Source organism: Geotrypetes seraphini, chromosome 3, assembly GCF_902459505.1.
Source record: "Geotrypetes seraphini chromosome 3, aGeoSer1.1, whole genome shotgun sequence".
NCBI classification, from domain to species: domain Eukaryota; kingdom Metazoa; phylum Chordata; class Amphibia; order Gymnophiona; family Dermophiidae; genus Geotrypetes; species Geotrypetes seraphini.
Window position 1 is genome coordinate 224,266,757 of NC_047086.1, and position 27,139 is coordinate 224,293,895.

The window sequence follows — 27,139 nt, forward strand, 5'->3', positions numbered from 1 at the left end:
CAGGGACACAGGAGTATAATAGGCAGTATTCTTGATCCAGTCGACCAGGTGACGAAGGAGACAGGCAACATTATATTTCCGCAGGTCCGGCAATGCCAAACCGCCTCTCCCCAGTGGCAAGGAAAGTTGTGCTTAAGTCAATCTGGGCTTCTTATTATTCCAAAGAAATTTACGTAACACTTTATGATACAGACCAATGTCCTTATTGGTAATATACATAGGAAAAGTTTGCATCACATAAATCCATTTCGGAAACAGAACCATTTTAAACAATGCTATCCTCCCCCGCAAAGTTAAAGGAAAATTGGTCCAGAGAGCCAATAAATCCCGGGTTTTGTGCAATAATACCTTGAAATTTTCCCCATAAGCCCTTTTGAGATCACCAGTAATATAGATCCCCAAATATTTAAGTCTGTGCGCCACCTTTCGTAATGGAAAAGGGGATGTCCAATCCGCATAAGCATACCCACTAAAGGGCAAGGCCTCTGACTTGTCCAAGTTCAATTCAAAACCAGAAACCACCCCATGGCACTGTACTAATCGTAAAACCCTTTGAAAAGAACGGCGGGGCTGAGTCAAGAGCAACAAAATGTCATCTGCAAAAGCCAGGCACCGCACTTCATCCTGTCCCACCGGAAGGCCCAAAATAGAGCCGTCCGTCCGAATGCGATACAACAAGGGCTCCAGGGATAAAATAAAAAGTAGAGGAGAGAGCGGACACCCCTGACGGGTGCCCCGCTCCACCTGGAACCCAGCAGAGACAGCACCATTGACCAGCACCGCTGCACTAGGATTAACATAGAGAATCCGCACCATGTCCAGAAATAGACCCCCCAGCCCAAAGTTACCCAAGGCCAAAAACAAGTAGTCCCAATCGACACAATCAAAAGCTTTCCGGGCATCTAAACTAATCAAGAGGGCCGGGATAGGAGAAGTCACACAATGTCCCAAAGCAGCCATAACTTTACGCACGTTCCACACCGCCTGCCGCCCCTGAATGAAACCGACCTGATCCGGATGCACAACCTCAGGCAAGAGGGAAGACAAACGCATAGCTAAGATTTTTGCAAACAATTTAAGCTCATAGTTAATTAAGGAAATAGGACGATAAGAATCCACCGACGCAAGATTCATAGCCGGTTTGGGGATCAACACCACATGGGCATGATTGGCATGGGCCGGAAAATGCCCATCCAACAGTACCTGAGCAAAGTAAGCCTCCAAATGCGGAACCACATGGTCCTGCAAAATCTTATAAAACTCGGAAGAGAGACCATCAGGCCCCGGGGCCTTAGACAAAGGCGAACTCTTAATCACCTGGCCAATCTCCAAGGCAGTGATGGGTTCATGCAAAAACTGCGTGGAGTCCTCCGAGAACCGTGGCAGATGGAGAGCCCGAAAATAAGAATGTAAAGTTTCCGGGACGGACTGGCGTTTAGCATAAAAGTCCCGAAAGTGGTCATAAAAAATCTCCGTCAAGCGATCACGGTCAGTGACAAACACACCCCCATGAAGAAGACCTTTACAGAAATGAGGACCCTGCCAAGGATGGACCAAGCGAGCCAACAGTCTACCAGACCTATTACCATATTTATAAAACCGATAACGGCACGAATGAAGGGACCGTTGACTGTGTTCATGAATCTTAACCTGCAAGGCCACCCGAGCCACCAAAAGAGAATCATGGTCCCCCGGAGAGCCGGAAGCAATCCACTGATGTTTACAGGCCTCCACCTTCCGGTGTAAATATAAAAGATCACGCGATTGAGCCTTGCGCTGTGCGGCCACATACGCTATGGTTTCACCACGAAGAACCGCTTTCGCGGTCTCCCACAGCAAAACCGGGTTGGAGGCCGAAGAAGCATTGTCCAATAAAAATTGCTTCCAACATTGTACTATATGTTTCCGAAAATGTTTATCCCAATACAAATAGCGAGGAAAGCGCCACGGACCAGGCGTACCACCGAATTGCAGACCCCTAACCTCCACCCAAATTAACGCATGATCAGAGAGAGTAGGGACATCAAGTTCCGCTCTAGTCACCCGTGATAAAAAAGAAGACACAACCAAGATATAATCTATTCTGGACATGGTGGGATGAGCACGTGCCACATGTGTAAAATCCTTATCTAAAGGATGATATAAACGCCACACATCAACAAGATCCAAAACCCTACAAAATTGAGCAAACCCTCTGGCCGATCTGAAATCCACGGGAGAGGCTCCTCCCAATCTATCCATATCTGGATCCAGGACTGCATTAAAATCCCCCATAAGCATCAAGGGGACATCCGGAAAGATGGCGCACAGACCCACAAGCTGCTGAAAGAAATCCAAATTAAACACATTCGGGGCATAGACATTGGCTAAGATCAGCTCCTGACCCTGAATGTCCAGATGAAGAAATAAATATCTCCCCCCAGGATCCTTAACCACTCTACGCACCGTATAGGGAAAATGTTTACTAAGTAGAATGGCCACCCCCGCACTATGGGTAGTACCCGTAGAATAATAAACCTCCTTAACCCATCCCCTACCCAGTTTCTCATGTTCAGCATCAGACAGGTGTGTCTCCTGGAGACAGGCCACATGCATCCCCTTCTGCCTAAGAGTTTGCAGTATCTTAGACCTTTTTACCGGCGAGTTTATACCCGCCACATTCCAGGAGCACACTTTCAGAGTGGAATCACCCATAGTCAGAGCAAAAGAAAACAACCACCAGACTCCCAAAACTGAAGAGAGGGGTCAAACGCCCAGCCCACATAAGACCCCCCAGATCCACCACCAGAGAAACAGATCCCCTTGGCCCAACACAGGAAAAAACCCCTGACACTGGAGTGCAAAACCCTCCCAAGCCCAACCCCACCCCCCGAGGGAAACTCCCCCCGTCCATCCCCCAACTCCCCCATGTACCCCCCAAATCCACTTCACTCATGACGTCCTAATCCTCGCCCCTGCTAAACAAAACCAAATATGGGAAACCCACAGACCCAAACAATCCCCACACACCAAACCCCACTGCCATACACACTTGGGAACCCACACAATAACCACCCCAAAAGCACATCACTCAGCCCCCAAAACAGAGCAACCAACAAACCTAACAGACCATTAAGCCCTAGTACAAACCCTACAGGGACCCATTAGCCACTACCGCTACATCCGGCTGCCCCCTGCGCACAGCCGGAGGGACCACCTCAATACCCAAAGAGGTGACAAAAGGCAGGGCGGTGGCCGGAGAATCAAAAGTCTGTGTGCGTCCATCCTTCTGAATCCTCAATTTGGCTGGATAGAGCAGGGCGAACTTCACTTTATTTGCAAACAAAGCCGAGCAAATAGGTGTAAATTCCCGGCGTCGTGCCGCCACTGCAGTAGAATAGTCCTGAAAACAAAGGATAGTTTTATTTTCGTGGCGAAGACCCTTGCCAGCTCGAAGGGCTTGTAAGATAGCAGTCTTATGAGCAAAGTTCAAGATCTTGAATATAACCACACGAGGCCTGGAACCCTCTGGTCCCCGAGGCCCCAGGCGATGCGCCCTCTCCACCCGGAACTTTCCCAAGCGGGCATCCAAAGCTAGTGATTGTGGGATCCAACTCTCCAAGAAGCCAGGCAATTCCACATCAAGGATATGCTCCGGGAGACCGACGATACGCAGATTACTCCGGCGAGCCCGATTTTCCAGGTCATCCACCTTCTGAGTTAGGGCTGCCAGCTCCTTGGCCATCCGGGAAGATCCCAGCTCCACCGGCTGCACCAGGTCCTCCAAAGTACTCACCCGATGCTGAACTTCATCCAGCTCCAGCCCCAAGCTATCCAGCCGTTCGTGAGCAGCATTGATTTTGTCCAGGAACTGCTGCAGTTTTTTGTCAATTGCCGCTTCCACCGCTGCTGTGACCTCCGCCACGAGGTCGGAAGTCAGCGCGGGACATGCTGTCGGGCTAGAGGGAGCCGCGTCCGACGCCATCTTGGGCTCCTGAAGTCGGCCCCGATCACGCGCGGGACGGGACGGTTTCGAGGCCATAAGCGCTATAAAATCGCGCCGCACAGACGTCCCCCGACGCAACGAAGCACCCGGTACCTCCGGAGCACTCGGATCCCGATTGCAAGTGGGGAAAAAGGACGGCAGGGCTCGCGAGGACGGGAGCAGTGCTTTTCAGCGACCACTCATCCCCATGACGTCACCGGAAGTCCAATTATTATTTTTGTTTGATTTTAGCTCTTTTTACGTATTACATTAGCGACATATACACTACTCTCTCCTTTATGAACCCGTAGTGTGAGTTTTAGAATTCCTATGAGCGTCGGAGCAGTTACTGCTGCTTCCGGCGCTAAAACCTGTACTACGGGTTCCTAAAGGAGGGGGGTAAGTATCATTCCTATAAAGTTTCTCCCAAGTCTCACTTTTAACCCTGGCAATGAACCGCTTGTAGATTTAGCTCGCACTTCCTTGTAGCTCTATCTCTGTTGAGATCTTAATAAGATGCTTCTGGCTAATCAAGCCTGGAACAGGATAATACCACATGCGCATCAAGTTCCCCCCTTCCCCCCCTCCAAGGGAGAGGTGGCCAAATATTAAGCCCAACATACCCAACACCCTTAATCTGACCACTTTATGGAGACCAAGACCACCGCAAACCCTGCCATACAGGACACAAGGAAACAATCACAGAGAAAGCCACCAGTAGAGGCATCTATACCACTACCTCCAGAGGACATTTTGCGGACCCTTTTCCCTCACCCAAGAAGCCAAGATACAGTATTACATTACATTATTACATTGGTGTCTTTTATTCCACCAATACCTTGTGGTTCTAGGTGGATTACAAAAAGAGGCATTCTGGTCATATCCAGTAAGATTACAAGATGGCTATTTGGTTGGAATGTTTAGGGACTGGTTGAAGTTTCACATTTGACAAGTATATTCGAGCATACTGTTCTTCTTTCTGGCACTTAGACACATCCATGACCAGAAGCCACCTACCCCCACCGATTGTATTTTAGAATAGGATTTTTACGTGACTTTTTTTATTGATAACCAAAGCAAAGATACAAAACCATCAGTGAGCAGAAAACAGACAACATCACACTATACAAAAGTGAACTGCACCGGTCATCAGAAATATTTTGTGTGTGTGTGGGTCCTAAAAAGGAAGGAGCTATCCATTCCCATTAACTACTTCCTTCTCCATTCCCACTGCAACCCAACCTCAAACAGCCCCCCCCCCCCCCCCCAAATACATAAGAAAGGAATTTTTATAAAAAGCCACATTTCTGAAGTCTTTTCAATGGGGGGGGAGGGGGAAGGAGGCATTTAAACACTTCTCTGACTGAAACAAGGCCAGTCCCCAGTGCTGCCAAGCCTCCCAGTTGCAGAGAGGAGAACATAGGGAACTTCTGAATGCCCTTAACCCCCTGCTGCACTATGGGCTCCAACAGCATGGGCACCCCCCCCCCCGACATTGCTCTAGGCACAGGTCGTCTCCCCCACCCACTGGACCCGAGAGACCTTGGCAGCTCTTCATACCATGACTCCAGCCCCCCCCTCCCCGAGGCCTCCGTTATGCGTGTGCCGTGACAGGAAGTAAATTAAGCCTCCAATGTTCTTTCCTTCCTCCTCCCCTCCCCCACTCCGGGGCCTCTTGGCTCCTCCTTTCTTACTAGGCTGGGGTTGCTGCAAGCTGATCTCCAGGTTCAGGTTGATCCTGCACCGGGCCTCGCAGTTTTCCTGCTTCAGCTTCGCCTCCAGGCGGGAGAGTTTCTGCTCCAGCGAGAACGCTGCCATTTTTGACATCCCCGCGCACTAATAATAAATAAATAGGTCAAGATGGCGGCGATGTGAGGAGCTGTGAGAGACGCGTTAAGATCTCTCCACGTTTGGCTTTGGCTTTTGCCTGAATTCTTTACCTCATTTTCTTTATGCCTCCGAAGAGAAAAGGGGTGGTCAGGGGACCTTCCTCGCCGGCCCTGGCGTCTACCCCCCGGCAGCTAAAAATGGAAAGCTTCTTTTCGGCTCCTCCGGCACCAGTAATATCCGGAGTGGAGAGCCCGGTGTTGGGCGGCGGCGAAGAGAGGGAGTCGCTTGCCCTTTCGGGCATAGAAACATCGTTGTCTCCTCCGGTTTCCCACACTCCTCCGTGTCCAGCAACTGCCGGAACGATGTGGCGAGAGACACCCGATCCCGGAAGTGGAAGTGCGGGGTCTCCCGACGAGGGCACAGAGTCTGGAGAAAGTTTGCTGATGGAAGCCAACAAGAGAGAGGGGGATTTGTCCTCTCCGACGGAGGTCTCTCTTCTAAGCATCTGGTCTTTGCTTCAGCGAATGGAGTCAAAAATGGAAAAATCATCTGAAAAGGTAACAAACATAGTGGAAAAATTGGACTCGTTGACTGAAACTGTGGAAATAATGAAAAGGGATTCTAGTGCTCAAACTAAGCAGATGCAGGAGGATATATTGCATTTACAACAATTCAAGGTGGCTTCAATTAAAGATAGTTTCCTTATAAATAAGAAATTGGAGCAATTTGAAAATTTCAACAGGCGTTTGAACCTCCGTATTTTAAATTTTCCTCAAATTCCGGGTATATTGCCTTTGGACTTATTAAAAAGATACCTGATTGAAAATTTAAAGATTTCGTCTAATTGTATTCCCCCTATAAATAAAATCTACTATTTACCTAATAAGAAGATACCCGGAAGACAAGAAGGAGAAAACGAGACTGAGAAAGAGATAAGGAGGGAAAATAATGAAATAGAATTTGCAAATGTGACTGCTCTTCTTGAACAAACAGTTACTACTGATACTGTTAGAGCTACGCTCTTAGTATCATTTGTCTTTGAACAAGATGTGAATATGATTATGAAACTATTCTTTAAAAATTCACAGAAATTATTTGGGGAGCAAAAAGTTTGGATATATCCTGATGTCGCAAAGACTACACAAGAACGGAGGAAAGAATTTCTTTCTATGCGTCAAGATACTATAAAATTGGGAGCAACTTTCTTGTTAGCATACCCCTGTAAATGCTTAGTTAGGTATTTGGGAGTTAAATATACATTTTTTTCTCCTAATCATCTGAAGGAATTCTTGGATGTAAAGAAAATCATCAAGGACTGAGGGAAAATAGAAATTAATAGCTGGTGTTTAGAACATAAAGCCTAATCGTTTAATTAAGTTACTCGTTAAATTTCTCTCAAAAAGTTTCGATTGACCTTCCCATTATTATGGTGGTCTAAGAAAGGAAAAATTATTCTTATAAGTATGAATCTGTAATACTTCTGTATTGTTTATTCTTTCCTGTATTTAATGTAACAAGATGTATTCTTGTAAAATTTTGTTGAATAATAGAAATAAAAATTACAAAATAATAAATAAATAGAGCACTGCAACTGCGCACACCCATGCACGTAAACAGAAAATCCGTTAGCCTAGGATCAGAGAGAAACGCTCAGCAATCACTAAGTCCCGTAGCAAGCCTGTCTCCGCGCAATCTAGCCTATCGAGAGTAGAAAAGGTAGCTCTGTGGCTGTCATTTTGCAATGTCAAGTGAGATGACAGCTGGGCGCTCACCTAAATTAGCTGGGCGGAGCGCCTAGCTAAAACACGCTAGGGAGAACACCGAGATGTTTTAGTTCACTATGTTTATTCTCTTCAACTCCAAGGTTTACGTTAGGTATATTATGTCCTTTTGAAATAACTACTGTCCTCATTTCTCTTTTTGCATGTGTTAGCTTTACTTTTTATTTCTTTGCAGGACTCCATTGCACTATGCAGCTGCTAATGGTAGCTATCAGTGTACAGTGACCCTGCTCACTGCCGGAGCCAGTATTAATGAAGCAGACTGTAAAGGATGTAGCCCCTTACATTACGCTGCTGCTTCTGATACCTACCGGAGGTAAGGAGAGAGAGAGGGATTAAAATGCTGTCTTGGTGTGAGAATCTGTCATTGTTGTGGGTTCTCTATGGTTTTCATTGTGGATCTCCTGGGCTTCACATGAAGGCTTTTCTGTTCTGCAGATCTTTAGCCTGAGCTGGTAATCCTTTCATCTGAAAGGAAAAGTGAAGAGGCACGTGTGTGACTGGTTCTGAATGGAAGGGGACAATTCTGAGAACACTAGGCCAAGTGTATGGAGCTACTGAAGAATAGGAGAAGGAAGCTGGAGACTTTAGAGCAGGGGTGTCCAACCTTTTGGCTTCCCTGGGCCGCATTGGCCAAAACAAATGTTTCTGGGGCCGCACAAACATGCAAATGCTGCAGCAAGACAGAAGAGGGAGCCGGCAAGACGGTAAATACCCGGGGCAGCAGAGGAAACACTGCATCACCCTCGACGGGGCCACACAAAATACTTCATGGGCCGCAGGTTGGACACCCCTGCTTTAGAGCATGTAGGGCATGATTCTTTGAATTTTTCCTCCTCTCTACATGTATGTGTTCAGCTGACTCTGGAGGATGATTTTGAATGGAGCAGTTCCAAACATTGCTTTTGTTAAGAAGGGAGGGGAGGGGGTGGGAGGTAAACAAGGTTGGAAAAGATTTGGTGGGAATAGGGGAGGGGTATTAATATGTATGAATATTGAAAAATTTAAATGATGTCTATTGTAAAATGATTAATTTATTCTGTATTTCACTTATTGTATGTTTTAAAAATGAATAAAGAATTTATTTAAAAAAAAAAAGAAAGGATTATATTATGAAACATGCTCCATATGCTTGCCTCACAAAGGCTTCCTCTATCATACCCCCATCCCAGCTATTGTCTTCCATTAATTGTGAACTTTGCAGGAGGGTGTCACTCGTATCTTTCAACTCCTCCCCTTCACAAATAGAGAATAGCTCCCTCTTCAGTTTTTCCCTCTGCAAGTGAATTGAGATGATGTGTTCTGATTGTTCTGCTTCATTTTATTATTTTTGGGTATTTTGTCCATTGGTTCTCTTTTACTGTGTGACTTTGGTGCCCAGAGGGTCCCCTTCTTCGGGTCATTCTGCCAGGAAAAGGATGCAGACTAGTCTCTTAGAGTACCTGTGGAGCCAGCCTGCTTTGTGATCCATCGGAAGCGCAGGGTCCGTACCCCTAGTAGTTTGCTCTCCCGAGCAATCAGAATCTTGAGTGCAACCTGTGGGGCCCCTGTGTAACAACTCTTTGGATATCAGGAAGCCAGCTATGTATACTCTCCCTGTCGCGTTGCATGGCTCTACCGGGGGGGGGGAAGGGGTTTGGAGTCTTCAGCCAGAGTCCTCGTGACCATCCGCCAAAAGATTTCTGGTGGTGGAGTTGTTTCCAGCAGTTTTCTGAGGCAGAAATGCTTTCCCTGTAGGCAGGCTGCTAAGGCACCAGAGAAGCCAAAGTGAGTTCTCCCATTATTCCCAATGGGGAAAATAGGGGTGGTCAGAAAAAGTTAGAATTAAGAGTTTCTTGGATTAAGGTTAGGTTCCCCCACCTCTAAAACCACTTTTTCTGAACTTCAGGGAAGCTCCCAGGGGCTGTTTTTGATGTGGTTTTACTGACGGTGGCCATCTTGGATTTTAATCAGTCATTTTTTTCAAAAGCTTCCATCTGCCTCAGGACCCCTCGTTTTTACCAGGGATCACCTGTAATGGATTCTTCAGGCCAATCTCCCCCTGTATTGCCCTTTTTGCACAGTTTTGTCAGCAGAAGAGAGCTGTATTCTGCGGGACGCAGGAGGAAGAAATGGGAGTTTTGGGCTCAGCCTCCTTAGAGTCCTCCAGATTGGGAGGACCCCAAAAGACCTGGTTAACAGGGAAGATATCTCCTTCAGAAGCCGCACTTAGCGAGTGTGCAAAATGCAAGCATGTAGAGGCAGCGGAGGTCCAACAACCCGTCAGAGGTCCAGCAGGAGTCTTGGAGGCCACCTGTTCAGGGTTTTTCAGCGCTGTGCTGCCTGCAAGTGCTCCATTGCTGGCACAGGGGAGATTTCCCTCCTAAGAAGGCTTCCCCGCCTTGGAACAAGCCAGCTCCAAGCGTAGGTGACCAATCTGAGCACGTCTAGGACTGTGGAAGTCCCTTTCCATGCCTTTATTATCTCAAGGCTCATCAGCGTCCTTGAAGGATTTGGGATCCCTGTCCAGGGCTGGAGGTCAGGAGGCTGTGGCTGCACTCGATCAGTGTGATGATCCCTCGGTGATTTGTCTGTTCAAGTCCACTATTGTTTCAAATGTTATTTTGGACACACTCTGTGAATTGAAGTTGGACCCTCAGCAGCCCTCCACCTCCCAGTGTTCTGTCATGTGTGGCACAAACACACAGACTATCTTCTTTCTGGTTTATCCAGACATCACCTTGTTAGTCACTGACCAATGGGAATCCTCAGAAGGTTCCCTAAAGGTGGTGGTAGCTATGCCAAGCTTTACCCTATGACTCTGGAATTCCAACAGCTGTTTTCTCAGCCGAAGGTGGATTCCATGGTAGCTCAAGTGACCAAGCATACCTCCCTTCCTAATGAATGAGGGATGAAGTTGAAGGATGCACAGGATCGCAAAGTGGACATGGTCCTTAAGAGGCAGTTTGAAGCACTAGCTTTGAATATCAAAGTGGTAATGGCTGCCTCCTTTGTGGCACAGGCCTGTTGCACCAGGTTGAGGTGCAGTTCTATGGAGCTGAAGGACATCTGTCCCCACATGATTATGGCAGGAGTGGACTATGTGCCAGATGCTCTTTATGATTTCATAAGCAAGATATTGGCATTTGCTGTTTTTGCCCACCAGATGTTCTGGATTAGACAGTGGGTGGGCGATTCAACCTCTAAGGCTACCCCAAGCAGTTTACCCTTTAAAGGGCAGATGCTTTTGGCAAAAGCTTGGACAACCTCATGCCCAACATTGTAGATCGCCGCCCAAATATCTACCAGTTAGCAGACCTCAATGTTCCACCAGGGGTGACAGCGGCACTTCTCATTCCTCTTGGAGATCCCGCCAGTTCTTCGCTGGTTCCTCTTCCCAGAGATCTTTCCAAGAGTAGAGACAGCGATTTGGCAATTACAGACACCAACAGCCCTTGGGGTCACGTGGTAATGCAGCCACCAAAAAGCCACAATGATGCCAGATTGTCTGCCCCGCCTCCTCACGTTGGTGGCACTGATGGATTTCTGGAGGGAATGGGAACAGATCTCCTCAGACTGCTGGATCCTGGACATTATTTGAGAGAAGCACAAGATCAAGTTTTCTTGCCCCCCTCCAGATCTGTTCTTTAACTTCTGTGCTGGATGGCTAGAAAAGGAGGCCAGGGTCTGAGCAACAGTATGATGACTCTTGGACATTCATGCCATAGAACCAGTTCCCAAAGAAGAATTGGGCTCTGGCAGATACTTCATAGTGCCCAAGAAAGGCACAGGAGACTGGCGACCTATCCTGGACCTGAGGTCTGTAAATGCAGCACCGAGAGTTCTGTGCTTCCACTTAGAGATGTTCTGTCAGTCATTGGGTGGTGGCTCTAGGGCAGGGGTGTCAAAGTCCTTCTCAAGGGCCGCAATCCAGTTGGGTTTTCAGGATTTCCCCAATGAATATGCATGAGATCTATTAGCATACAATGAAAGCAGTGCATGCAAATGGATCTCATGCATATTCATTGGGGAAATCCTGAAACCCGACTGGATTGTGGCCCTCGAATAGGGACTTTGACACCCCTGCTCTAGGGGAATTCACAGCTTCACTGGATTTGAAATATCTTCGCATTCCCATTTTTCTGGATCACAGAAATTATCTGAGATTCCATGTTCTCCAGAGACACTTCCAGTTTGTAGCGCTGCCTTTTGGATTGGCCATGGCCCCACGCACCTTCATCAAGATGATGGTGATGGTAGCGGCTCGCCTTTGCAGGATGGGCATGCAGATTCACCCATACCTGGCTGATTGGCTAATCAGAGCCCCTTCCAGAGAGGAAGGCGTTCACACAATGCAGCAGGTGGTGGCTCTCCTCCAAGCACTCAGATGAGTAGTCAACTTCAGGAATAGTCAGCTAGAGCTGACTCGGTGCTTGGAGTATCTGGGAATCCGCTTTGACATAGCAAAAGGCCATGTCATCTTTCTCGAGCCACTCAAACAGAAGCTTAGGAAGCAGATTGCAGAGATCCTAGTAATGCTGAATCCCACAGCCTGGCACTACCTTCAGGTACTGGGCTCGATGGCAGCCACCCTGGAAGTTGTCTCCTGGGTAAGATTGCATATGTGTCCACTCCAGGGTTACTTCTTTCCAGGTGGACCCAACAATCACATTCTCTTCAGATGCAGCTTCCCTGGTCATGGGGAGACAAGGAGCAGCTTACGATGGTGGCTCCAGGAGGATGCCTTATCAAGGGGCATGCCCCTCAGAATCGTCTCATGGATGATGCCTACAATTGATGCTAGTCTGGTTGGGGCCCATTGCTGTGGTTGCCTGCTCCAGGGCAAGTGGGTGCCATCGGAAAGCAAGTGGTCCATAAATCGTCTGGAACTGAGAGCCATTTGTTTGGCGTTGAAAGCATTGGAGTTTTCCCTGGCAGGAAAGGCGATCAGCGTGTTCTCCGACAATGCCACTGCGGTAGCCTATGTGAACAGATAGGGAGGCACCAGAAGTTCCCCATTGTGCCTGGAGGTACAGATGTTGTTCAAGTGGGTGGAAGCTCATTTGCAGGTGCTCTCTGCAGCACACGTGACAGGAATAGAAAATGTCCAGGCTGTCTTTCTAAGCCAGCAAAAAGGGAAACAACTGTGGAACCAATGATCTTGGTACAAATTTTATTCAGAAAATCTTCATATACAAGGTGCAGTTCAATAATCCAAAACGATGACACACAGTAGATATATTGTGGTGTGGAACCGACACATTCTGTATTTTGGGCAAAGATGACCACCTGGGGTCTGATGTGTTGTAAACCACAGATAATGGTATGTTGCATAGCAACACTCACAAACACACAGTGCTTTGTTTGTTATCCAGTATACCATTCTTTGTGGCAACGTTTCATTTTGTGGCCAATGCATAGAGGCTTTCAGCCACTGCTTAATTGTGCATAGAAGCATTTACTGAAAGTCCCATGCTAATGAACTCATTAATATTAAAATGAAAATGAGCTCATTAGCAGATTCCGTGCAGTGCCCAGAACAATGAGCTTACATAGTAGAGTTATATTTTCATAAACTATGAAACTGTTTTTTTCTGTCCCTGGCATGTTTCTCCCTGATGCAGATTCCCTCTAGGGATGTACCCTGTGAACTGCGAGCTAGCACAATTCTTAGGTTTTTACGAATTACTTGGAGGGAACTGGTGCGATTGCTACAGCGTAATCCACAGGTTTCTGATCAGTTGTCATTACAAGATAACCCCCAGTTTTCCACTGGGTACCGACAACCCTAGTTTCTCCTTTTGGATCCAGCTTGAGGAGGTCTAAATTACGTGACTTTTTGACCAAGTTTTGGATAATGGTTTATAGGTGTCTGTGTTGCATGGAACATTGTGCTCATATTACGGGAGTATGGGGCCTTGAAGCTTCACTGGGGTCGAGACCTGGGTGTACCTGTGGAGGCATTGGACTTTTCTTGTTTGATTAAACGTATACCAGGAATTTCTCTGAGTGTAGAACTTAAAAAATGTCAATACAAAGTGGCGCATTGGTGCTTATTTTACACAAGAGCAGGTCTACAAGGCCAGGGGATTAGATACTCCAGTGTGTCCCAAATGCCAACAGGGTACCAACTCATTTGATCATGTTTTTTTGGTCTTACCTCAAAATAAAAGCATTCTGGAGAGTTACCTTACGCTATTTGGAACGCCTTTTTGCCCACTCTCTCCTGTTGTCCCTGGCAGGTCTTCTTTTAGAAAAATACAAATCTTTTTGTTTATCTGATAGGGACCATTGGTTAGGAAAGCTGCAGTCCTGATGAAAAAAAAATCCTTAGTGTTTGGATGCAATTGGCCAATCCCTGTTTTTGGGCATGGAGGAATCGCCTCCATGACTTGATGTGTCTAGAAAAAAACATGCCTATCTTCATTACAAACGGAAACAACTAACAACTATTCCTGCAAATTTAGGATTCTTATATTCAATCTTTAGCAGCTAGGGCTAGGAGTTAAGTACTTAATTCTTTTTAGGCTTGAGATTATCTTGGGCAGTATAAGAAGGGGACTCCATGTGGAACGAATGTTTGGTGTGAATGGTTGTGGTAGTATGTGTGAGGGTTGTTGTGGGGGGGGCAGAAATTTATTTTCTTGCTCAAGGGTCATATAAGCTTTGGACGCAGTCTTTAAGGGAGTACGAGTCCAACTCTCCTGGCTTTCTGCTGCCTTTCTCTGGGAAGTTCTGCTGAGTCCATTTAGTTGGTATAGGTGGGGGGAATTCCTTGGGGGTTGACATGGTATTTTGCATAGAATATGTTCTATTTTCATAGATTGTTTGTTTATAATTCTCTCTATGTATGATTGTACTGTAGTATTGTAAAGGGGGGATATAAAGGAGTCAGTGTTATTGGATTTAAAAACATAAATTTTCTTTTCTTGGTATGCAACCCCTGCCTTTACTTTCCTGGTTTGGCTCAGGGATGCTTACTTCCTCTTGCTTCAAGGCCCACCTCTTCAAAATGGTAGCACCCTGCCTGATGTATCCTGGGATGCACTGGTAGGAGCCTAAGCACCATATGAGGAGGAAAACTTCTTATATGGTGCTTAGGCCTCTCCCAGTGCATCCTAGGCTGCTCCGGGCAGGGCATCACCATTTCAAAGAAGCGGGCCCCGAGGCAGGAGGACTAGGCATCCATCCTGCCACTACCACTAAAGAAAAGAATATGTGAGGAAAGTCAGGAGGTAGGGCTGGGCGGCCTAACCACTGTACCACCAGGGATATTTTTTTTGACAGGGTGGGGAGGGGACAGGAGAAGAGAGGGATCCACTGGACTTCTAGGGATATTTTATTTAGGGTGGTGATGGTGAGAGGTGTTCATGGACATTCTCAAATGAGGTATACCTACAGCCCAGCACTTGTGGGCATGCCTCCAAGAAATTCTGACTCTTAGCAACCAGTCCAGATGAAGGCTACTAAAATGGTATGTGGTCCATCATAAGGTGAATGGGGACAGACTTAAAGATCTCAATCTGTCTACTTTGAAGGAAAGGCAGGAGAGGGGGAGATATGATAGAGACGTTTAAATACCTACGTAATGTAAATGCGCATGAGTCGAGTCTCTTTAATTTGAAAGGAAACTCTGCAATGAGAGGGCATTGGATGAAGTTAAGAGGTGATAAGCTCCGGAGTAATCTAAGGAAATACTTTTTTACAGAAAGGGTGGTAGATGCATGGAACAGTCTCCCAGAAACTGTTTTTTTCTGTCCCTGGCATGTTTCTCCCTGATGCAGATTCTAAACAAATATATATTTTTTTAAAAACACTTTATTTTATCTTAACAATTGTAAAATCCATAAATATGACTCCTGAGTAACACAGCTGAGAGATCATTAATGAAAAACCTATGTCTGTATACTATTCACCAGCATAGAAAATCTTGGTTCATAATTTGTCTTGCCTAATCACAACAGACTTATATGAGTGCCTGCAGTTGGCATGTTCTTCATCTTGGATTTCAAAATATTCATAGTAGAGAAAAAATTAAAGATTGCTGCCTTTGCTCCCAAGCTCGTACCCATTACCCAGATCTACTCAACAAACAGCTATAAATACAGGCAAAACTAAAAACCCAACTAAACCAACACAGACATTGCCTTTCCTTCCATGGATGTTGGTCTCTTTGTTGTTGGGATTGTTTTTTTTTTTGGGGGGGGGGGTTTGCTTATTCTTTCAGGTGGCACAGGGTTGTTGGTCCTTAATGGAGGCTCAGTGGTCCCATCAACAGGTTGGATCAGATGATTTGTTTGGCCCTGCTCTCCTTCCAGGGTCCTCCTGGCAGGCAGACCAGTGAGTTCTCAAACAGTGCCATGGCTGTGGCATATGTGAACCATCAGGAGTCTTCAGGTGGCACTGGAGGTCTCAGCATTGTTGGACTAAGCAGAGAGATCTTCTGGACTTGTTATCGGCACATGTGGCAGGAGTAGCAGGTGGATTTCTTGAGCCAGACACATACTGGATCCTGCCGAGTGAAGTCTGGGTCAGGAAGCCTGCAACAAAATAGTTCAGGCTTAGGGCAGACCCATGATGGGCTTGATGACAACAGCAGTCAACGCCAAAGCAACTCAATTTTTCAGTCACAGAAGGGAACTGCTGGCAAAAGGAATAGACTCCTCATAACCCTCAGGTAACACAAGAAGCAGCACTGTTCCTCATGCAGTTGTTTCAAAAGATCTTATGGCAGCCTTTACCATTCCCTTCCTGTTATATAATAGCCTGCGATATCTTGCCTGCCTCCATCTCATGACTCTTCACCAGCTTCCTCTATTATACCTCAGAGCCCTGTATCAAACCCTAACTGGCAAAAATTCTCTACATTATCTACTCAGCATCTCTCTTCAAACAAAGAAGTCCATCTCTCCCACTGACAACAACATATTTCTCTTTCTTCTACCAGCAAAGACTAGCAAGAAGATCCAGATTTATCTAAATAGGAACCTCCTTTGGAGGATCTCGCACAAATGTTTACGGAAAATACTTTAAGATCTAGCAATAGAAGCAGAATCCACAAATATGGGCAGAAAAGACTTTGAAGCAATTATCAAAGCTATTGATACCACAAAAGGACCAATAGCAGTACCAATTCATTCTGTTCTGCAAGGCCTTCAAACCAAAATATGGCAAAATTCTTGTTCCACACAGCCAGTGTCCAAACGCCTGGACAATAAATACAAAGTCCAGCCAGCCCCAGCTTTTGAAAACCCCCCAATTACCATACACGTCAGTAGTACTCAAAGCTGTTCACAATAAGACTAAACATTCTAAATCATCCTCTCTGTATCCTTCTGGCAAAGACCATAGAGTCTTAGACACTGTAGACTGCAAAGTTTTTTCAGGAGCTGCTCATCAACTTCAACTATTACATTTCCAACATTCTCAGCTCTACCAGGCACTAGATTCTACAACCTCACAATCGTGTCCCACTTTGCTATCTTAAAAAAGATTGAAGGTAGATTCTTCTATCTTCTCTTCCAGCGTCTTCTCCCCACTCTCTGTTCCCCATTTTCCTTCAGCGTCTTCTCCCCACCACCACCCTACCCTCTCGTCACCTCAGCACCCTTAAGCACCCTTCGCGCAGCCTGAGAATCTCCCTCTCTCCCACTTACCTTTGCGGCGCATTAGTAAAGTAACTTGCTCAAGCCGGTCGAGGCTGCCTGCAGTTGCGTGTGTGTGGGAGGAAGCTTCTCCTCTGACGCAATGTAATACAGCAAATTGATTATTTTTTTTAACAATTTTAACGCATCCTGGACCTGATAGACTCCCAGTTGTTTTATAAGGCATTCCAAAATACTTTAACTCCATACATTCATGAATATTTTACATAATTAATAGAGGTTCTGTCTTGGGTTCATTCACAGAAGCCACTATCATAGTGCTTCCTAAACCTAGCAAAAACACACAAGAAATACACAACTACAGACCAATTTCATTAATAAATATAGATGCAAAAATTTATGCCAAAAAGTTTAGCAATGAGATTACAAAAAGTACTTCTTAAAACCAGTTTGGTTAGGGTAAGTGATATTAGGAATGGAAGATATTCAACAACAATACTAGATACTAGCCAATATAATCTCGCTAGCTCCCAAATCATCCAAAAAGCTAGTGACTTGGTCTATCTAGATGTTGAGAAAACATTTGACCGCGTTGAATGGCATTTCCTATTTAAACAGAGCAAACAAGAAAAAAACTGAAAGAAAATGTACAGAGTGCAGGAATTTATTAAAATGACAAAAATAAGTCTAAAACCAAATTATATAAAATGCGTAAATGATGTATGTCTAAAAAAGCTGGTCCCAATGTATCTGTGGACTGGACCCAACACGGTCCGTGTTTCGAAGAAACACTCCTTCCTCAGGGGTCCCTATTGGTGGTACACAGAGTATCAGAGAGCCATATTGAATAAGGTAAACAAAATCAGTAGAGAAGAGATATATAACTCTCCTGTACAACACGCTGCACTCTGTAAACCAGATGACATTGTGTTATATGTAACTCCAGACTCTATCCCTCATATTAGTGATACAACCAATATGTATTGCCCTCAGGTTACAAATTAAACAATAGCAAGACAGAAATAATGCTGTTAAATTGTCCAGGCTTAAAATCTATAGTTGACTCTTATGGTTTTCATTGGTCACCCATCAAGATCCCTTAAACTAACCTGGCAATGTTAAACTTGCTTATCAGTAACACTATTTCACAAATGTAACCCATCTTGCTGTAAGCTGTAATGATTCTTTGTTGAAAATTATGGGATATAAGAAGTTGTATTGTAAGATAAAATATTTAGAAATACTTTTTGGCTCATCTACTGAAGAAACAATGCAACTCAGAATTTCTGCTTACAACCACTAAGGATTATACACAGAAATGGTCTCCACTAAATTTAACTTGATGGGAAAGACCAGACATTATAAAAATGATAATTTAGTTTAGGAATTATGTCCTCGGCATACTTCCTATTCTAACTCAACAAGACATTTATAAATCCATTGAAAAACTTTTAACTGACTTCTTTGGAATGGCAAACAACCTCGCTTAGCTCTAAAACAAATGGGTCAATTTCCCAAATCTTCGATTATCATCTTGCCTTTCTGATGACTCACTCTTCAACAGGATTATTGAACAAACTGCACAATAAACCTTGGAACAAGAACTAATTAGCTCCAACTTCCATAGGGAATAATAAAGACATTAAAATTAACAATTCCTCTATCTGCTGGAAACTTTGGCAACATAAAGGTAATTGGACCAGCAACCGTTTTCGACAACAAAATCAATGGATAAATTTCCCTGATTTATCCAAAATGTGTGATCTACCTGACAATCAATAGATACAATTAATTCATTGCTTAAAATCTACGTTCCCGAACTTATCTTTAACTTCACCGGCTCTCTTAACACATACTATTAAACTTAACAAAGGCAAAAATTGTACCTCCTTTTTTATTGTTATATATTAGTTTTTCAAACTTAAATTACCAAGCATAACTTGTACAGAAAGCAAATATTATACATATTCCATCATAATAAGCATTGTTAACAATAAGAATAAATTTGACTAATTATGCTGAAGTACACAAATAGCATCCAAAACATTATAGTCCAGCGAGAACAAAAGAAATTCAATAAGAATTAAGACTGGTTATAGCGTTGAGTGAAGGTGTGTATATTCCATTTAAACAGGGCTCAGATTTTTTTCCTTTTCCAAGCGGGACAGCAAAAAAATTGTTAGCTGGCATGGCTCAAAGACTTATTTAACAGCTCGATATAAAACAATACATTTACAAGGGTGCTGTAAATAAAAAGTGGTACTCAAAGATGTAACCCCAGGTTTTATCAACAAAAATTCACAGCGACGCTTCTGCAAATCTTGTGTCAAATCAGGAAACATTTTTGCTTTAAGACCTATAAATTCTTTTTGCCTATTTTTAAAGAAAAGTTTTAACAACCAGGTTTTATCAATTGAAAGAGCTACCAATATAATCAAAATGGATGGCACTGCTGCCTCTTTATCAGATATTTCCAACATTTCAGATACATTTAAAGGCTCTTGATCTGGTAAGGTTTTTAAAGCTTGATTTTTTTTCAGGAAGATAATATACACGAGAAAATGGGGGTAACATTTCCTCCAAAATCCCAATATTTCTAGTAAGTATCTTTTAAGCATTTCCCTAGATGTTACAGACATAAGCCTAGGGAAATGAATCAATCTTAAATTATTATATCGTGAATTGTTTTCAAGCATTTCCACTTTTCTTCTAAGATTGACATTGTCTTATCAAGTTCTCATGCAGTTGTTTAAAAGTTATTTTTTCCTGGTCATGTTTCTGAAGCAAGACATTAAAAGCAGTCACTTCAACTTTCATATCTTAACTCTTTAGAATGTTCAAGTAGTTTCCTCTCAATTTGCTGAAGATTGGGGCTTATGGCCTTCACCAAGCCAGCCCTAAAATACCATAGAGACTCCAGGGTTAACACTGCAGGATTTTCCAGTGATATTAAAGATGTAGTAGTAGAAAAGTTCTCACTAGTCTGTAAACTTTCTTGTTGTCCACCTGTTTGGCCCAATCCGTCCACTGAAGTTGGAATTGACCCAGGTGTTGCAGTTGGGCTCCCTTGAATTGGGGTTCCAAGCTCACCGCCGAGATGTTACTCGCCTCTGGGGAGTGAAATGCACTGAGCTCCGGGGTTTCCTCGCCCCTGGGAAAGCTGGTAATCTGAGGCTGTGGAGCCGTTACGTTGGAGCTCAAAGTTGTTTTTAGCCCAGGAGGAACCGTAGCAGTCTTGCCTATTTCCTGCGTCCTGCATGCTGCTTTCCGACTCCAGCAACATCTCCTGCATCTGTCTCAAGAGCTCATCTATGTTGCTGAAAATGGACACCCCGGTGCGCCACAAGATGGCAGCAGTGCTCTGGCCTCTCCGTTTTGGCATCTTAGGTAAGAAAATCCTCTGCAGGAACTCTGCTCTGGAGCATTCTGCTCAACGCGTCCTGTCAGTCGCCATGTTTGATCTGAATTGAAATTGAACCTCCTAACTGGTACATATTTATTCAAATAAAATCTTGCTTCTAATGACCTTACTGAAAAATGGAACTCTTAGCTGAATACTTCTTTCAGTGATGAAACTTTGTGTCTCATGTGGTTTCACACTTTGAGAGCAGCATCATTATTACAATCCACTTTTTATATTATATAGAGCTCATTGGACATCTATAAAACTAGCTAAAATCTCCTATCAACCAAAATAAACTTTGTTGGACATGTCATATTAAAGAGGGATCCTTATTTTGCATGCTTTTTTAATGTGATCATTTAAAAAATTTATTAAGATACTATTTGGAAATACCTATGTGATATATTTAAAATAAGGGAACCTCTATAATTCAAAATTTCAGTAATGGGACCCTTTGCTCTTAAACTTCATGAAGCCAAATAATTTTAATATCTTAATTCACTTAGGCCCCAATTATATGAACTATGCGTGCTTTAGACATCATTGTGGCGCAAGGACACAGAATTAATTGAAGACATAGAGAATATCACCCTACGGGGGGACGCTGTACTGCTAGGTGACTTCAGTATGCCCGATGTAGATTGGAACACACTTTCAGCGACAAACCAGCAGCAGCAGGAGGCTATTAACCTCCATAAAGGAAGCACGACTCAAACAAATGGTATCGTTGGTGAGACCCTGGACCTGGTACTCACCAACGGGGAAAGCGTCTCGGAGGTCTCGGTAGGAGATAAGCTAGCCTCCAGCGACCACAACATGGTATGGTTCAACCTCAGGAAAGGTTTCCCTAGATCAAGCACGAAAACAAAGGTACTCAACTTCTGAGGCACTAACTTTGAACGCATGGGAGATTTCGTCCATCGGGCACTGCAGAACCAAGCTGAGACCAATAATGTGGAGGCTATGTGGTCAACCCTGAAATCTACCCTACACGAAGCAACAAGCCGCTACATAAAGTCAGTAAATAAATGGCAAAGGAACAATAAACCCCAATGGTTCACCGCGGAAATCTCGTACCTCGTTAAAGAAAAGAAAAAAGCATTTATTTCCTACAAGCAAATGGAGAAAAGGGAAGCCAAACTAGAATATACGTCCAGGTCTACAGTGGTCAAAACAGCAGTTAGGGAGGTCGAACTTTGAGTGGAAGAAACTCTAGCAAAGAACATTAAGAAAGGGGACAAATCCTTCTTAAGGTATATTAGTGACAAAAAAAGGAACACAGACGGGATAGTACGCCTTAGAAAACCAGACGGGAATTACGTGGAATCAGACTCCGAAAAAGCCGAACTACTGAATGAATACTTCTGCTCAGTCTTCACCTGCGAGGCACCGGGTCACGGTCCACAGTTGCAGGCTAAGCAAAGTGCGGAAGACCTGTTTTGGAATTTCGAGTTCATACCTGGTGATGTTTATGGCGAACTGACAAGACTCAAGGTGACCGGACAATCTGCACCCGAGTGCTCAGTGAGTTGTGTGATGTCCTGGCGGAACCATTATTCGTGCAATTTAATCTCTCCCTAAGTAAGGGGAAAGTCCCCTTGGACTGGAAAACAGCTAATGTCGTTCCACTGCACAAAAAGGGCTGCAGGGCAGAGGCTGCGAATTACAGACCGGTGAGTCTCACATCAATAGTGTGTAAACTCATGGAAACACTAAATCAAACGTAAATTAGACACGATCCTGGACGAAGAGAATCTACGGGACCCCAGTCAACATGGATTCACCAAGGGTAGGTCCTGCCAATCCAATCTTATCAGCTTCTTTGACTGGGTAACAAGGAAGCTGGACTTAGGAGAATCCATTGATGTCGTGTACCTGGACTTCAGTAAAGCTTTTGATAGCGTTCCACATCGCAGGCTGTTGAGCAAGATGAAATCGATGGGGTTAGGTGAAATACTAACTGAATGGGTCACTGATTGGCTGAGTGGTAGACTTCAAAGGGTGGTGGTTAACGGTACCATCTCTAAAACATCGGGCTCAGTCTTGGGCCCGCTCCTTTTCAACATATTCATAGGGGACCTGAGTCAGGGGCTTCAAGGTAAAATGACATTATTCGCTGATGACTCCAAACTATATAATACAGTAAGCAATTACGATTTGCCCGATAGTATGACGCAGGACCTGCTTTTGTTGGAACATTGGTCCTCGACCTGGCAGCTGGGTTTCAATGCTAAGAAATGTAAGGTCATGCACCTCGGCAACAGAAACCCGTGCAGAATGGCGAGGCCTTAGCTAGGTCTTCAATAGAACGAGATTTAGGAGTGATCATTAGTGCAGACATGAAAACTGCCAATCAGGTGGAGAAGGCTTAATCTAAGGCAAGACAGAGGTTGGGTTGTATCCGTAGAAGTTTCGTCAGCCGGAAGCCTGAAGTCATAATGCCATTGTACAGAACCATGGTGAGACCTAATCACATACTCTCATTGCGTGAATCTTGTTGTAAACTGCTTTGAACTTATGGTATAGCGGTATATAAGAAATAAAATTATTATAATTATTAGAAGTTTCATCAGCCGGAAGCCTGAAGTCATAATGCCATTGTACAGAATCATGGTGAGACCTCAGGTGGAATACTGTGTGCAATTCTGGAGGCCACATTACTGTAAAGATGTGCTGAGAGTCGAGTCGGTTCAACAGATGGCCACCAGGATGGATTCAGGGCTCAAGGATCTCTCGTACAAAGAGAGGCTGAACAAATTGCGGCTCTACTCTCTCGAAGAACGTAGGGAGAGGGGAGACATGATTGAGATGTTTAAATATATCACCGGACGTATCGAAGTGGAAGATGATATTTTCTGTCTTAAAGGACCCACGACCACAAGAGGACATCTGTTCAAAATCAGGGGCAGGAAATTTCATGGCGACACCAGGAAGTATTTCTTCACCGAAAGAGTGGTCGATCATTGGAACGAGTTTCCGGTACAGGTAATCGAGGCCAACAGCGTGCCAGATTTTAAGAGTAAATGGGATGCCCATGTGGGATCCCTAAGAGGGTAGAGTTAAGGAGTTGGGTCGTTAGGAGTGGGATCTCTAGGAAAGCAAACCTAGGGGGTGGGTCAGTTGGGTGGGCAGACTTGATGGGCTTTGGCCCTTATCTGCCATCATTTTCTATGTTTCTATCTTTCTAAGTGCCAATCAGCGTTACTTAGGCGTTGGATAGACGTCCGATTTGCATTTTCAAAAATCCACTTTTTCCTCATATAGACGTCCCTACGATGTTATATATAAAAATGTTTTTTTCATTATTTCAGGACTGTAAGCTTTAACATAAATCCAAAGTATACCATCATTAAAAGGATAATAAAAACACAGTATACCATGTTTAAAAGGATATTTATAATATAGTAGTTTCAGTGGGAGTTGATCTGGGAACATCAGTGTGCATATTGAAAAAATGTGACATGCTTACATGCTAACCTTCACTCTAATCCGCTGTGCTAGACAATGAGCCATACAATAATAGCAATTCTGATTGGATTATACTACTCCTTATAGGTAGTGAATGGCAGTTAATTCTGCTAGGAGACAGAAAAAAGGTAGATCTCACTGCCCTATTATATCCTTTTTCTTCATTATTTCAAAATTGTATATTTCAACAGTATAAAAACTAAAAAAAGTCATAAAGTATGCCATGTTTAAAAGGATAAGTATAAGATTACTGTTTGACTGAGAGGTACTGAGTGGGAGTTGAACTAGAAACATCAGCATGGAAGGGGGGAAGCTTCACTCCTATGCTACACAGAAACCTGTATAGCAATGGTATCATTAGCTCCTATAAGAAGTGTAAATCATAGGACTTTGAGCATTGTATAGGATTTAGATAGATGTGGTTTAAGTTCCAGAAAGGCGTTAGCAGGATACATGCTATTTAGGCAGCCTAGGTCATCCAATCAGCTTTCTCTGGGCATCCCACAGACGTTAAGAGAGGTTTTTAGAAGCGATTCCTTGCTCTAAATAACACTCTTTTTCTCATTAAACATTGCTACAATCAGCTCATTCTTTAAAGCAAAGAGAAAGCCCATAACTTCAATTGGCCAAGCTTAAAAAAACAATAAAACACAGAACAGACCTGAATGTGGCTTCTAGTTCATTGCAAATGGAGGTATGCAGCTGCACAATGATGACCTCATTGTGACATCATCAAAGTGCACCTGCAAGGTAGAATGCCACAAGTAAAAGATGGGCCGGGAGTTGAACTCACAACCTCTGGAAGATCAGCACAGCGCTTTTACTCATTGAGCTACATCACCTTCTGCTCCAGTTTCTCTGACTTCCCTGTCATATCATAGCTTAGTGACCTGCTAAGGTAAAATCTGCTTAGCTATCATCTCACAATTAGCTAAGACAAAAGACTAGTAGCTCAATGGCTTAAAGCACTACTTTCATTGTCCCAAAAGCCAGAATCTCAAGTAGGGTTCAATAAATGACATGAATTCAAATACTGCTTTTGGAATAGATTGTTTTTAGTATTGCTAATGTGCTGTTTGAGATGAAAATTAGATGTGATTGGTTTGTAGCTTGTTATTTTTATTAAAATGAGTATTTTGTCAGCTGAAGGACATGAGGGAGTCGAACCTAGAACAGGCTCACACTCCAACCTTCATTCTAACCGCTGTGCTACAGAATCAGCCATAACATCATAGCATTCTAATTGGATTATACTGTTCTGTTTAGGCATCTTTGGGCTGTAGTTTGCGGCTCCGTAACGAAGTGCCCGAAGCATGCCGAAACGGCTGCAGTTCAGCATATCTCAAGCTGTCATACAGGAAACCTCTCCCCTGATTGAAAGAAGCCACCCAGTTAAGGCACCTGGTTCATCCTCTCCACCTCTCATCTAATCTCATGTTCTCAAATATGCTGGTTGCAGGCTGTGAGGCAGGACACATGCCAGCTACCCTGTTTGCCACCCCCACCCCCCTTTTTGCAGCCGGGGCCTTATGGAACATTAGATAAAACAAAGGTCAATGTGACCAAGTAGCTGAAGTGTTGCTTCTTAACGAAACACTAATGCCCGGCTGCTACACAATATAAATAAGCACAAGGTGAAAAGTGGTATAAGATTTTTATTGCACAGTCCAGGAAAGCAGCATGCAAGTGTAATAAGGCAACTGCAGTTCGATGAGATGGATGATAGATATGCAGAGTAAGGCACTCGTAGGTTCAAGTTGTTACTGTGGTAGAATTGTTAAGGTCCCAGAATCTGCTCCTGGTAGGAGAAGGCAGGCTGAAGAAAAAGATTGAAACAAATTAAGAGTTGATTGAGTTTTAGGCTGTCTTTTACAAAGGTGCACTAAATCCACGCATGCGCTAACTACTAACGTGTCCATAGGATAACATGCATGCGTTAACCTTTAGCACACGCTAACGGCACCTAAACGGTGCTGCTTCAGCGCCCGGTAAAACTTAGCACGTGCATATTATTCTATGCACGTGTTAGTAGTTAGCGCATGCGTGAATGTAGCGCACCTTTGTAAAAAACTTACCAATTGACTTTTCTCAGAAAATCTTCTGTAACTACACCCTTCTGAAGGAAAAAAAAGTGTGAAACATTAGTATTATGAAAATGTAGATAATTCATCACAAGGGCAAAAAAAGGTTGCAATACATCATTCTCACCTATTTTTTCAGTTTGGGGATTTGAGCTTTGGCCAGGTGCAAGCTGTTGTGTTAAACCCAATTTGAACAGATCTGCTCTGGCCTCTGGGAAACACAAGGGGAGCCATTAGCCACTCTGGGAACTGAAAATCAGGAGAAAAGGGGGAAAAGGTCAAGACACATGTGACAAAAATAAAATGCAGCACAGTCTCAGAATAACAGCTAGAATGAACAGAAGCAAAAAAACGCTTCCTTTTTTTATAATAAGGATGCCTATCAATTATGACGCTAATGATTTACCTTTAGCTCTATGAGGAAAAGCACTGCTTCTATCTTCCCAACATCATAGGTTCCACATATTCATGTAACTTGCATATCCATTTTGCTGGCACCAAAGTTTCAAACAGCATGGGGTTTTATTCCAGCCAACACTCCTGGAACCAATTTTTATCATCACTAATTCTTAGACCTGCTAATGACCCTGTGGAATGGAGAGAATTGTGGCAGATATCAGGGGGACAAGAAGTTAATGGAGAATCACCTTATGCAATAGCACAGAATGGGAGTCCAAAAGAAGAAATCAGTTCTGCCTGAGCTTTTATCTAATAAAGACACCTAAGTAGCTAGCAATATATCATTCTCACCTAGATTTGTTCCTGGAAAGATGAAAAAGGTTAGACAAACATAAAAAATGCAAATTACTATAGCTGCTAATGGTCCTGTGAAATGGAGAGAGTTGTGGCAGATATAGGAATGAAAAAGTTAAAAGATAATCAAGAAAAGTAAAGTCTCAGAAACCAGCATAAGCAATAACACAGGAGTCCTACAAGAGAAAACACTGCTCTGATGGACTTTCTTATACTAAGTATGCCTAAGTAGCGTCTGAAAACTTTCATATCTGATTGGACATGCTTTAGGTATA

At 43.9% G+C, this 27,139-nt stretch overlaps 1 protein-coding gene across 3 annotated transcripts in view; it reads left to right on the forward strand.

Annotated features, from left to right (window-relative positions):
• ANKRD52 (ankyrin repeat domain 52) overlaps positions 1-27,139 on the forward strand; it is a 235,565-nt gene that overhangs the window by 56,897 nt on the left and 151,529 nt on the right. For all 3 annotated transcript variants that reach the window (XM_033937117.1, XM_033937118.1, XM_033937119.1), the window contains exon 14: positions 7,751-7,891. In XM_033937117.1, the coding sequence (XP_033793008.1) occupies positions 7,751-7,891 (141 nt within the window). The remainder of the gene's footprint in view (positions 1-7,750; positions 7,892-27,139) is intronic.